The sequence below is a fragment of the Staurois parvus genome, unplaced genomic scaffold (assembly GCF_062004578.1).
Source record: "Staurois parvus isolate SC_StPar_1 unplaced genomic scaffold, SC_StPar_1.0 ptg001328l, whole genome shotgun sequence".
In the NCBI taxonomy this organism is placed as follows: Eukaryota; Metazoa; Chordata; class Amphibia; order Anura; family Ranidae; genus Staurois; species Staurois parvus.
In genome coordinates this window covers 2,263,198-2,277,890 of record NW_028319124.1, presented here as the reverse complement: position 1 = coordinate 2,277,890, position 14,693 = coordinate 2,263,198, and the positions used below count along the sequence as shown (strand labels likewise).

Sequence of the window (14,693 nt, the reverse complement as noted above, 5' to 3'; positions counted from 1 at the left end):
TGACAGCAAGGAGTCTTTCAGACAAGCGGTAATGCTTAATGCACTCTGAAAAGCAGTCTGCAAGTGGCTAACAGGTGATTTATTATGCCTGATTTATTGCTTTCCCCTTTTTTTTTAAAAAAGGGGAAAGCAAAACTGTGATCCATGCATTTGGCTCACGATTGCAGTGTGGCCCCATTGATCTAAATGGGTGAATTTGACAGGCTGTCCCGTGTGCCAAAATCTGCAGTTTGAGTTAAAATTGCTACGGCCATTTGTTCCTAGCCTGGGTCGTTTGGGAAAAGTACTTATAATTTTGTGACCTATCGGCAATATGCATTCCATGTGGATAGAATCTTATTTGTACAGGCAGTGTATTATGTTCTAATGTCTCTGCATTGCTTCTCGATGTTTGTATTATACTACTGTATTTTCCTATGTAAAACTCAATAAAAATTATTTTTTTTAAAAATTGGCACAGCCAAGAATCAAAGCATCACAGCTACAGTATGTACAGTATACAGGCCTGTTGGGTCGTAATTTTAGAATTCCAGTGGGCATCCAGGGGTTGTTAAAACCATGGCCCAGTTGCCTGTTTATACTACCCCCCCTTCCCCCCCTTGGCTGCCAGTGTAAAAAAGACCCTAATCATCTACTTAAAGCAGAACCCCAGCCCTATCTTCATTTTCACACATTTGTACAGGCTCCATTCCTGTGCTAAAATTTCTGCAGATTTCACAGCACACTGTGAGCTTCTCACATTAAAGGCTGCAGCAAGTAACAGAGATACTATCTCATTTCCAGGCTGGAGGACATCCATCATCATTTAGTTCTTGCCTCCCCAGGGTGACTGTCCTTGGCCTGCCACTTTTATTCATTGGATTTCAGTTCTTTCAATCACGGAGACTCAGCATCAGCAGCAGTGGACATTACCTAAGGTGGTCTGCATAAAAATGCATCTTGCCAAGGAATGTCTACTCCTCTAGACTGACATGCAGCCTTCAAGGAATTTTGATATTTGCATAACTCCTCCCAAGAGCCAGCCCACTGCTTGCAACATGGCCTTTGAGAGTATAGAGATAGGGTGCTGTGATGTTTTCAGGAAGCTACATTCAGCACCTTGCCCCTGATCCCTCCCACCCACCATGGATTGTTCGCATTGCATAGAGAAGCACAGATCTGGGTTACTGGATCACAGTAATCATTTCATCACATAATGGAAAAGATTTTTTTTACGTCATTAGAAGTCATGTAAATAAAATGGCAAAAACACATTGATAAGGGGAGAGCAATCCCAGAAAACAATATCTAAATATAATAAACTTCAGTTTTAACAGTTAATTTTATTTCATGGACATCTGATATGCTTGAACAAACATATACTAAAATGTTTTAACTTTGTATTGTAATAACTGTAAAAGCACATAGTGACATGCAGCAACAAGATGGCCAACCAAAGCCAGTCAACTCTGTACAGATTGTATGGACAACGCTGTATTCAGAACCCACCTCATAGCAAAACTATATAAATGCTTGTTAAAGTATAGCTAAAGTCATTTTTCTTCCATTTGGGCTAACAAAGGGAATAGTTAAAATCCCCATCAGGTTTTTTTTTTGCCATCTGAGGGTTTGATTTACTAAAGGCAAATAGAATGTGCACTCTGCAAGTGCAGTTGCTCCAGAGTTTAGTAAATGAAGTAAGGCTTCCCTTTGCCAAGAATACTCAATCACATGTAAGGAAAATAAAAAAACAGCATTTTTGCTTGCACATGATAGGATGATGGAAGTCAGCAGAGCTTCTGCTCATTTACTAAGCTCTGGAGCAACTGCACTTGCAGAGTGCAATGGCACTTTGTAAAGTGCACAGTCTACTTGCCTTCAGTAAATACACCCCTATGTTGATTCTCTATTGGGGAGATTCCCCTCTGCTTCCTGTCTTGTAGTCACAATAGGAAGTTAGTGTTAAGTTCTCCAAAGTGAAGGAAATCCCCTCACACAAACCTGTCACTGCAGCAAGTGTTCTCATTGGGAGATTTCCCCTCTACTCTGTTTCAAGTGGCAACTCAAAATGTTGGATTCTCTCATTATGTTCTTTCTCAATGATAATGGTCACCAGAACATATAGAAAGGGTTAACTTACTAGATGGGACACAGACATTAACAGGAACATGACAGGGGTTCTGGTCCTTGGATATCCAAAGCTAAAATAAGTCTTGGGTTTAGCTAGCTATACTTTAAGGTAATCCTGGCCTAAGTACTGATTTACTTAACGAATGCCCGGGTTTGACACCTACTCTTATTTTTTAGTGTGCTCCCCTACCAATGGACATCCCAATTTCCTTATTTTTTGGAAATCAGTTAATAGGTCTAAGCAAACCCTCCACCCCAACACTGATAATGTTTGGACCTGGAAATTGGCCAGTAAAGCACTTGCTCCATTGTAGAAGTGGGAAGACGTGCCCCCATACCCAAAAGAACATTTGATTTTTTTAACAAAGCTCAGCTAATAATGGGAGCAACATGGGAACATGCTAAAAATATTAGCAGCTATGCTATAATGCCTGTTATCTGATAATTAGTTAAAGAGGCCATGTCATGTACTAAATGCTTTCAGCAGTGGATATACATGTAATGAGGTGGCTGAAAATGTCCTTCTCTTACCAACCATGACACTCAACTGCTATGATGCAGACAATTGGTCCCTTAAAGTTCACTGAGAAACCAGCACTTCTGGGATCGTTGATATCTGTGCCCCCCAGCTTTCACTGGTTCCTCACTCTAGCATCACATCACTCCTGTATCTTCCAGAAACCAGGGATGAGAGTGAGAGACCTATGAAAGCTGTTTGAGACCACAGAGATCGACACTTCTGGAAGTGTCGATTTCCCAGTGGACTTTTAGAGACCATTCCTCTGGAAAGGGGCAGCATTGAGTAATGTGGGTATTAAGCCTATTCTTCATAAGTACAGCATGTAATTTGCTGATAGCATTTAAGTACATGTCCAGGTATCTTTAAGTAAACCAGCGCTCAGTACAGGTTATTTAGCTAATGAAGTTTATTATGGGTACTAAATATATATTTCAGCAAGTCCATACTCCTTTACATATGTATCCAAGCCTGTGTCCGCATTTACGGTCATTCCATGCTTGCACTCCTCCTAGAATTTCTGCACAGTGCTCATCATCATTATCATTATTGGGTTCCCCTTCATTCCAAGCACTGGAGAAAAAAAGAAAAACAAGAATATTTCCTTTTTTAATTTATGAATATTACAACCATGAATAAGGGTGTCTGTAATGCCTAGGAGAAACTCTATTCTGAAGTCATTTTGCCCAAGTAGGAAAAAGGGCTTGTGCCTTTATCTGTTAACATGGCTTTGGCAAGCCCTGATAAGAATGGCCTTTCAGGAGATCCATTGTGATTATACAGAGCATCCAGAAAGTATTCACAGGTCTTAGCTTTTGTCACATTTTGTTATGTTACAGCCTTATTCCAAAATGAATTAAATTCATTTTTTTCCTCAATATTCTACAAACAATACCTCATAATGACAACGTGAAAGAAGTTAGTTTTGAAATCTTTGCAATTTATTACAAATAAAAAACAAAATAAACCCACATGTACATAAGTATTCACAGCCTTGCCATGACACTCAAAATTGAGCTCTGGTGCATCCTGTTCCCACTGATCATCCTTGAGATGTTTCCACAACTTGATTGGAGTCCACCTGTGGGAAATTCAGTTGATTGTACATGTATAGGCAAGGCATAAACCTGTCTATATAAGGTCCTACAGTTAACAGTGCACAACAGAGCACAAACCAAGCCATGAAGTCCAAGGAATTGTCCGTAGACCTCCGAGACAGGATTGTATCAAGGCACAGATCTGTGGAAGGGTACAGAAAAATGTCTGCCGCATTGAAGGTTCCAATGAGCACAGTGGCCTCCATCATCCATAAATGGAAGAAGGTTTGAACCAACAGGAATCTTTCTGGAGCAGGCTAAAATGAGCGATCGAGGGAGAAGGGCCTTAGTCAGGGAAGTAACCATGCACCAGATGGTCACTCAGAAAGAGCTCCAGCATTTTTCTGTGAAGAGAGGAGTAAAAGGCAAATGTCAGCCCACCTGGAGTTTGCCAAAAGGCACCTGAGGGACTCTGAGACCATAAGAAATAAAACTCTCTGGTCTGATGAAACAAAGATTGAACTCTTTGGCCTGAATGCCAAGCATCATGTCTGGGGGAAACCAGGCACCGCTTACCACCTTGCCAATACCAAATCAGCAGTGAAGCATGGTGGTGGCAACATCAAGTTGTGGGGATGTTTTTCAGCGGCAGGAACTGGGAGACTAGTCAGGATCGAAGCAAAGATGAATGCAGCAATGTATAGAAACATCCTTAATGAAAACCTGTTCCAGAGCACTCTGGACCTTAGACTGGGGCGACGGTTCATCTTTCAAAATGACAACAACCCTAAGAACACAGCCCACATAACAAAAGAGTGGCTGCAGGTCAACTCTGTGAATGTCCTGGAGTGGCCCAGCCAGAGCCCAGACTTGAACCCAATTGAACATTTCTGGAGATCTGAAAATGGCTGTGCACCGACGCTCCCCATCCAACCTGATGAAGCTTGAGAGGTACTGCAAAGAAGAATGGGAGAAATTGCCCAAAAATAGGTGTGCCAAGCTTGTAGCATCATGCTCAAAACAACTTGAGGCTGTAATTGGTGCTAAAGGTGCAACAACAACAAAGTATTGAGCAAAGGATGTGAGTACATATTATGTACATGTGGTTTTTTTTATTTTTAATGAATTGCAAAGATTTCAAAACGAACTTCTTTCACATTGTCATTATGAGGTATTAATAGTAATAACATATGCAGCGCTAAAAAGAGATGACTCATGAATCATAAATCTGATAAAATATGAATATGAATAAAATCAAATAAGTTGAGTGGTGGCTAAAGTGCTTAAAGTGAAAACAACGTCCACAGATAGTGGTTCAATTGTCCCAGTAAAAAGGTGCAAAAGTTGTCGACTCCGTGCTCAAAGGTGGGTAAATATTATGCACTCACCAGAAAGTGCATAATGTGCGCATTTGAGTTGTCAGACCACTCCTGGTACTAGAAGGCTGAAGCAATGTGGGTCATCTAGCAGGCTGTCACTCTGGTAGGGATGCTCCTTCCTCTAACCAGCAGGGGGACACCAGACATCCAGCAATAATTGGCATAAAGCTAATCCAAACTCCTCAGACCAGGACACTCAAACAAGATATCCACCTTGAAAAAGGGGGGGCTCGACCGAACGGCCCACCCCAAAAAAGCACTGATAGTGTAGTAGGTTCATAAACTTTTATTGGAGCATAGTGAAATCAACTCACATAGGGTATCCCAGAAACAAAGATGGCCGCCGGCCTCCACGAGGTGCGGGGCGGCGTGACGTCACCGGCTAGGCTCCACACTGACGCATTTCGTGCGGATGAGCACGTTATCAAAGGGAGCGAGCACTAGCAGGACAAGGATATATATAGTAAATTCCGCGCATGCGCGGTAAACAATATAAGCCGGTGACGCCATCTTGGCCCACTCGCGCATGCGTAGTGCATACGGCAGAGGCCATTTTATCAGTTATCACGGCTCAGGATAGACGATGTCATGTCTATTTATAAAATAAATAATCTCGCATCTCCTCCTTATCTAAACCAGTATCCAGGAAGCTAAAAGGTATTCCATAATAAGATGGATAATGGCAGTAAGGATGCTGAATGGTATTGATCATATTACTGCAGTATTGAGTTTTTATAGGAATGACCCAGACTCCATTATAGTGGAGTCCACTCCATTAGAGATTAAAAGGGGGGGGGGGGTCCACCAGGCCAAATATCACTAATAATGGAGGTGCAATCAAAATGTCATTCTGAGATTATACACAGTAAATGCAATTTAAATAATAGTTGATAGCGAGTAAAAATAAATAAATAATTATAAATAGTAGAATCATGACCACAACTAACAAGTGAGACGGATAGCTTACATTCCAGATAATGTATAAAAACATAATGTATATAAAACATATATATCCCACAAGGTACACAGGTAAATAAATCAATCTATTTATACCATAAAAATCCATAATGTATGTTGCAATTAAATAACAAAACCCATAAATTAGACCCATAAATTGGGGTTATAATCATAATCCTTATAATATATGCATGATAAAAACAAAAGGCAGTATATAATAAAAACTAAAATCTAAAAAAAAAAATATATAAAAGAAATAGGGGGGGGGGAATTCTCCAAGATTAGAAGACATACAGATCATTAAAAATAGACTAGATATATTAACTTGTATCAATAAAACAGTTAATATCTAGATCTATATTCAGACCTTGAGGGGAAAAAGACTGGAGCTCGTATATCCACTTGGTTTCCAACCTTGAGACAGATCTCTTTTTATAAATACCCCTTCAATGTGGCTTAATAATGTCTATAGCAGCAAATTTCAAACATTTGGGGTTGTTATTATGGCATAGCCGGTAATGTAATGATAATGAATGATCCTTGAAACCTTTTTTAATATTTTTAAGGTGCTCACGCAGTCTGTCCCGTAACCTCCTTGTCGTCCTCCCAACATATTGCTTACCGCAGCCACACTCTAAAAGGTAAACAACGTGTGTACTATTGCAAGTAATGGTATTTTTGATTTCATAAGTCCTCTTAGTAGTATTAGACACAAAAGTTTTCACCGGTCTCTTGTGTATACCATTTTCAACACAAATCATACACCTGTTGCAAGGATAAAAGCCTTTGTGACCAAAATTAAATGTTAAGGCTTTTGGGGGGTTCACTATGTTGGGGGCTAGAGACAACCTGAGAGGGGGCGCTCTACGAAAGATGATCTCCGGACGATTGGGTAATATTTTTCCCAATAATGGGTCATTTAGAAGGATGGACCAGTTCTTCTTAATAATCTTTGAGACATCTTTGTATTGGGTATTAAAATTTGTAATAAAAGGACAAATTTTATTGCTGTTAGCAGTTATAGTCGGTTTAAGTAACTCATTTCTATCTATACTTTGTACTTCCTCTATTGCTTTAGTCAAAAAAGGTTCATTGTACCCTTTTTCCAAGAACCTCTCTTTTAAAATTGTAGATTGTCTATAAAAATCCTCAGTGTTATCACAATTTATTTTAATCCGAAGAAATTGGCCTTTAGGGATATTCATTAACCATTTAGGGTGGTGACAACTGTCAAGTGGAATGAAACTATTGTGGTCCATCTCTTTAAAAAATATTTTCGTTAAAATATCCATTCCAGACACAAAAAGGGTAAGATCTAAAAAGTTAATTTGCTTAAGATCATACTGATAAGAGAGTTTAATATTTAAATCATTAATATTTAATATAGTAAAGTTTTTAAGAGTAAATTCATCCCCCTGCCACAATAAGAACACGTCTTCTAGTACCAGGAGTGGTCTGACAACTCAAATGTGCACATTATGCGCTTTCTGGTGAGTGCATAATATTTACCCACCTTTGAGCACGGAGTCGACAACTTTTGCACCTTTTTACTGGGACAATTGAACCACTATCTGAGGACGTTGTTTTCACTTTAAGCACTTTAGCCACCACTCAACTTATTTGATTTTATTCATATTCATATTTTATCAGATTTATGATTCATGAGTCATCTTTTTTTAGCGCTGCATATGTTATTATTATTTATAGTGTGAAGGTTTGGGGTTTGTACCTTTTATGCCAGCTGCTTACCATTTATCTCCAAGCGCTCGTTAATTATTTTACTGTTCTCATTATGAGTAGAGATGAGCGAAGTATTCAAAAATTCGATTCGGCTGATTCGGCGAATTCGAGGAATAAATTCGATTCGAGGCGAATATATTCGCTGCGAATTTAACTTATAAAAGGGTGTTTCTAGGCTTCAGAGAGCCTTTATATTAGTGCAGAACACTGTACCTTTAATTTAAATGCCCTTGGAGTCTGCTGGGGAAGAGAAATAATACTGTCAGTCAGTATGACATGCAGATGAGTGCCGTCGATCTTAGAATCACCGCACACTTCACTCATTTGGGCAGTCACGGGATCAAAACCAGAGTGTGGAGCCACAGTGTGGCGGTGGAGGCAGCAGCAATGGGAGGCCATACAGCACCCTATGACAAAAATGGAACCCACCAGCAGTGTGAGGAGAGCTGAAAGTGGCACATGGCAGAGTGTGGCGATGGAGACAGCAGCAATGGGAGGCCGTACAGGGACCCATGAGACACTCTGGACCTGGCAGCAGCATGAGGAGGCGGTACAGGGGCCCATGACAGATTACGGGCCTGGCAGCAGCATGAGGAGTCGGTACGGGGGCCCATGGCAGATTACGGGCCTGGCAGCAGCAATAGGAGGCCCGTAATCTGCCAGCACCCTATGACAAAATGGAACCCACCAGCAGTGTGAGGAGACCTGAAAGTGGCACATGGCAGAGTGTGGCGATGGAGACAGCAGCAATGGGAGGCCGTACAGGGACCCATGACACACTCTGGACCTGGCAGCAGCATGAGGAGGCGGTACGGGGGCCCATGGCAGATTACGGGCCTGGCAGCAGCAATGGGAGGCCCGTAATCTGCCAGCACCCTATGACAAAATGGAACCCACCAGCAGAGTGAGCAGACCTGAAAGTGGCACATGGCAGAGTGTGGCGATGGAGACAGCAGCAATGGGAGGCCGTACAGGGACCCATGATACACTCTGGACCTGGCAGCAGCATGAGGAGGCGGTACGGGGGCCCATGGCAGATTACGGGCCTGGCAGCAGCAATGGGAGGCCCGTAATCTGCCAGCACCCTATGACAAAATGGAACCCACCAGCAGTGTGAGGAGACCTGAAAGTGGCACATGGCAGAGTGTGGCGATGGAGACAGCAGCAATGGGAGGCCGTACAGGGACCCATGACACACTCTGGACCTGGCAGCAGCATGAGGAGGCGGTACAGGGGCCCATGACAGATTACGGGCCTGGCAGCAGAATGAGGAGTCGGTACGGGGGCCCATGGCAGATTACGGGCCTTGCAGCAGCAATGGGAGGCCCGTAATCTGCCAGCACCCTATGACAAAATGGAACCCACCAGCAGTGTGAGGAGACCTGAAAGTGGCACATGGCAGAGTGTGGCGATGGAGACAGCAGCAATGGGAGGCCGTACAGGGACCCATGACACACTCTGGACCTGGCAGCAGCATGAGGAGTCGGTACGGGGGCCCATGGCAGATTACGGGCCTGGCAGCAGCAATGGGAGGCCCGTAATCTGCCAGCACCCTATGACAAAATGGAACCCACCAGCAGTGTGAGGAGACCTGAAAGTGGCGCATGGCAGAGTGTGGCGATGGAGACAGCAGCAATGGGAGGCCGTACAGGGACCCATGAGACACTCTGGACCTGGCAGCAGCAAGAGGAGGCGGTACAGGGGCCCATGGCAGAGTGGCGAAGCGTAAGCAGCTTAAATTGAAGGCCATACAGAGGCCTATGTTAAAAATAATAACATGTTTGGGGCATGATTCATGGCGGATTTAGTCAGTTGTATCAGGAACTGGTGGTTTGAAATCCAGACTAATCCACGCCTGATTCATTTTCACAAACGTGAGTCTCTCCACACTTTGGGTGGACAGTCGTGTCCTCCGCGGAGTTACAATACCTCCTGCCGCACTAAACACGCGCTCCGATGCCACGCTACTGGCCGGGCATGACAGCCTTTCAAGGGCAAATTCAGCTAGTTGGGGCCAAAGGTCAAGTTTCGTTTCCCAGTAGTCAAGGGGATTGTCTACCTCGGTTGGCAGGGTGCTGTCCAAGTAGGCCCAAGCCTGTTGTTTGAGGTCCTGCTCCAGGTCCACCTGATGCTGCTGCTGCTGCGGCTGGTTAGTAGTTTCCTCACTGCGCTGGTGAAGAAAGCTACTCATCATCGACTGCAGACTGAGGCAGCCGCTGCTGGTGGAGCTGCCACTGCTCCTACCACCCCACCCCTCCCCTGCTGCCATGGCAGCGGAACGCGAGCGCACAGGGCCCACAGTGTCTGAGGATGGACGTTGGCGCAGAAAGGCAGAGACCAACTGACTACATAGGTGGTTTTTATAGTACTTTATTTTGGCCTCCCTCTCAGCAGGTGTGAAAAAGGCCACCCTTTTTGAACGGTAGCGAGGGTCCAACAAGGTAGACAGCCAAAAGTCATCCCTCTGTCTGATGGTTATTATTCGGCTGTCGCTACGCAAGCAACCAAGCATGCTATGGGCCATTTGTGCCAAGGAATGCGAGGGACTCCCTGCCTCCATCTCCACAGCATGCTGCCACGGTGCGTCTGGGTCCTCTGTCTCCTCCTCCTCCTCCTCTACCAGATGCTCCTGCTCCTCCACTCCTGTCCGCTGAGTGGAAAAACCACCCATTTCACTCAATAATTCCTGAGCACCAATGTCCTCCTCTACCTCCTCCTCTTCTTCCTGTCCTGCCCCCACAGGGGTCATGTGGCGTTGAGATCTGTGCGCCACGTCTACCGCACCCTGACCAGCCATTGTTAACAGCATTTGTTCCAGGACGTGCAACAGAGGAATGACGTCGTTCATCCCATAGTCCTGCCGACTCACGAATAGCGTGGCCTCCTCAAAGGGCCTGAGCAAGCGGCAGGTGTCACACATGAGCTGCCAATGGCTGACATCTAAGTTACACAGGGAGTACCTTTATCCGCTTGTAACATCAGGAAATCGGTGATGGCCTTTCGCTGTTCGTAAAGGCGGTCTAACATATGTAGGGTTGAATTCCACCTTGTTGCAACGTCACAGCATGAGGAGTCGGTACGGGAGCCCATGGCAGATTACGGGCCTGGCAGCAGCAATGGGAGGCCCGTAATCTGCCAGCACCCTATGAAAAAATGGAACCCACCAGCAGTGTGATGTACCTGAAAGTGGCACATGGCAGAGTGTGGCGATGGAGACAGCAGCAATGGGAGGCCGTACAGGGACCCATGACACACTCTGGACCTGGCAGCAGCATGAGGAGGCGGTACAGGGGCCCATGACAGATTCCGGGCCTGGCAGCAGCATGAGGAGTCGGTACGGGGGCCCATGGCAGATTACGGGCCTGGCAGCAGCAATGGGAGGCTCGTAATCTGCCAGCACCCTATGACAAAATGGAACCCACCAGCAGTGTGAGGAGACCTGAAAGTGGCACATGGCAGAGTGTGGCGATGGAGACAGCAGCAATGGGAGGCCGTACAGGGACCCATGAGACACTCTGGACCTGGCAGCAGCATGAGGAGGCGGTACAGGGGCCCATGGCAGATTACGGGCCTGGCAGCAGCATGAGGAGTCGGTACAGAGGCCCATGGCAGATTACGGGCCTGGCAGAAGCAATGGGAGGCCCGTAATCTGCCAGCACCCTATGACTAAATGGAACCCACCAGCAGTGTGAGGAGACCTGAAAGTGGCACATGGCAGAGTGTGGCGATGGAGACAGCAGCAATGGGAGGCCGTACAGGGACCCATGAGACACTCTGGACCTGGCAGCAGCATGAGGAGGCGGTACAGGGGCCCATGGCAGATTACGAGCCTGGCAGCAGCAATGGGAGGCCCGTAATCTGCCAGCACCCTATGACAAAATGGAACCCACCAGCAGTGTGAGGAGACCTGAAAGTGGCACATGGCAGAGTGTGGCGATGGAGACAGCAGCAATGGGAGGCCGTACAGGGACCCATGAGACACTCTGGACCTGGCAGCAGCATGAGGAGGCGGTACAGGGGCCCATGGCAGATTACGGGCCTGGCAGCAGCAATGTGAGGCCCGTAATCTGCCAGCACCCTATGACAAAATGGAACCCACCAGCAGTGTGAGGAGACCTGAAAGTGGCACATGGCAGAGTGTGGCGATGGAGACAGCAGCAATGGGAGGCCGTACAGGGATCCATGAGACACTCTGGACCTGGCAGCAGCATGAGGAGGCGGTACAGGGGCCCATGGCAGATTACGGGCCTGGCAGCAGCAATGGGAGGCCCGTAATCTGCCAGCACCCTATGACAAAATGGAACCCACCAGCAGTGTGAGCAGACCTGAAAGTGGCACATGGCAGAGTGTGGCGATGGAGACAGCAGCAATGGGAGGCCGTACAGGGACCCATGACACACTCTGGACCTGGCAGCAGCATGAGGAGGCGGTACAGGGGCCCATGGCAGATTACGGGCCTGGCAGCAGCAATGGGAGGCCCGTAATCTGCCAGCACCCTATGACAAAATGGAACCCACCAGCAGTGTGAGGAGACCTGAAAGTGGCACATGGCAGAGTGTGGCGATGGAGACAGCAGCAATGGGAGGCCGTACAGGGACCCATGACACACTCTGGACCTGGCAACAGCATGAGGAGGCGGTAGAGGAGCCCATGGCAGATTACGGGCCTGGCAGCAGCAATGGGAGGCCCGTAATCTGCCAGCACCCTATGACAAAATGGAACCCACCAGCAGTGTGAGGAGACCTGAAAGTGGCACATGGCAGAGTGTGGCGATGGAGACAGCAGCAATGGGAGGCCGTACAGGGACCCATGAGACACTCTGGACCTGGCAGCAGCATGAGGAGGCGGTACAGGGGCCCATGGCAGATTACGGGCCTGGCAGCAGCAATGGGAGGCCCGTAATCTGCCAGCACCCTATGACAAAATGGAACCCACCAGCAGTGTGAGGAGACCTGAAAGTGGCACATGGCAGAGTGTGGCGATGGAGACAGCAGCAATGGGAGGCCGTACAGGGACCCATGAGACACTCTGGACCTGGCAGCAGCATGAGGAGGCGGTACAGGGGCCCATGGCAGATTACGGGCCTGGCAGCAGCAATGGGAGGCCCGTAATCTGCCAGCACCCTATGACAAAATGGAACCCACCAGCAGTGTAAGGAGACCTGAAAGTGGCACATTGCAGAGTGTGGCGATGGAGACAGCAGCAATGGGAGGCCGTACAGGGACCCATGAGACACTCTGGACCTGGCAGCAGCATGAGGAGGCGGTACAGGGGCCCATGGCAGATTACGGGCCTGGCAGCAGCAATGGTAGGCCCGTAATCTGCCAGCACCCTATGACAAAATGGAACCCACCAGCAGTGTGAGGAGACCTGAAAGTGGCACATGGCAGAGTGTGGCGATGGAGACAGCAGCAATGGGAGGCCGTACAGGGACCCATGAGACACTCTGGACCTGGCAGCAGCATGAGGAGGCGGTACAGGGGCCCATGGCAGATTACGGGCCTGGCAGCAGCAATGGGAGGCTCGTAATCTGCCAGCACCCTATGACAAAATGGAACCCACCAGCAGTGTGAGGAGACCTGAAAGTGGCACATGGCAGAGTGTGGCGATGGAGACAGCAGCAATGGGAGGCCGTACAGGGACCCATGACACACTCTGGACCTGGCAGCAGCATGAGGAGGCGGTACAGGGGCCCATGGCAGATTACGGGCCTGGCAGCAGCAATGGGAGGCCCGTAATCTGCCAGCACCCTATGACAAAATGGAACCCACCAGCAGTGTTAGGAGACCTGAAAGTGGCACATGGCAGAGTGTGGCGATGGAGACAGCAGCAATGGGAGGCCGTACAGGGACCCATGACACACTCTGGACCTGGCAGCAGCATGAGGAGGCGGTACAGGGGCCCATGGCAGATTACGGGCCTGGCAGCAGCAATGGGAGGCCCGTAATCTGCCAGCACCCTATGACAAAATGGAACCCACCAGCAGTGTGAGGAGACCTGAAAGTGGCACATGGCAGAGTGTGGCGATGGAGACAGCAGCAATGGGAGGCCGTACAGGGACCCATGAGACACTCTGGACCTGGCAGCAGCATGAGGAGGCGGTACAGGGGCCCATGGCAGATTACGGGCCTGGCAGCAGCAATGGGAGGCCCGTAATCTGCCAGCACCCTATGACAAAATGGAACCCACCAGCAGTGTGAGGAGACCTGAAAGTGGCGCATGGCAGAGTGTGGCGATGGAGACAGCAGCAATGGGAGGCCGTACAGGGACCCATGACACACTCTGGACCTGGCAGCAGCAAGAGGAGGCGGTACAGGGGCCCATGGCAGAGTGGCGAAGCGTAAGCAGCTTAAATTGAAGGCCATACAGAGGCCTATGTTAAAAATAATAACATGTTTGGGGCATGATTCATGGCGGATTTAGTCAGTTGTGTCAAGAACTGGTGGTTTGAAATCCAGACTAATCCACGCCTGATTCATTTTCACAAACGTGAGTCTCTCCACACTTTGGGTGGACAGTCATGTCCTCCGCGGAGTTACAATACCTCCTGCCGCACTAAACACGCGCTCCGATGCCACGCTACTGGCCGGGCATGACAGCCTTTCAAGGGCAAATTCAGCTAGTTGGGGCCAATGGTCAAGTTTCGTTGCCCAGTAGTCAAGGGGATTGTCTACCTCGGTTGGCAGGGTGTTGTCCAAGTAGGCCCAAGCCTGTTGTTTGAGGTCCTGCTCCAGGTCCACCTGATGCTGCTGCGGCTGGTTAGTAGTTTCCTCACTGCGCTGGTGAAGAAAGCTACTCATCATCGACTGCAGACTGAGGCAGCCGCTGCTGGTGGAGCTGCCACTGCTCCTACCACCCCACCCCTCCCCTGCTGCTATGGCCCACAGTGTCTGAGGATGGACGTTGGCGCAGAAAGGCAGAGACCAACTGACTACATAGGTGGTTTTTATAGTA

At 47.7% G+C, this 14,693-nt stretch overlaps 1 protein-coding gene across 1 annotated transcript in view; it reads right to left on the bottom strand.

Annotated features, from left to right (window-relative positions):
- Positions 1-1,302: 1,302 nt before the first annotated feature.
- LOC149436924 (perlucin-like protein) overlaps positions 1,303-14,693 on the bottom strand; it is a 61,894-nt gene continuing 48,503 nt past the window's right edge. Inside the window, exon 9 of the mRNA XM_089661241.1 lies at positions 1,303-3,199. Coding sequence (XP_089517367.1) covers positions 3,061-3,199 — 139 coding nt within the window. The 3' untranslated portion in view covers positions 1,303-3,060. The remainder of the gene's footprint in view (positions 3,200-14,693) is intronic.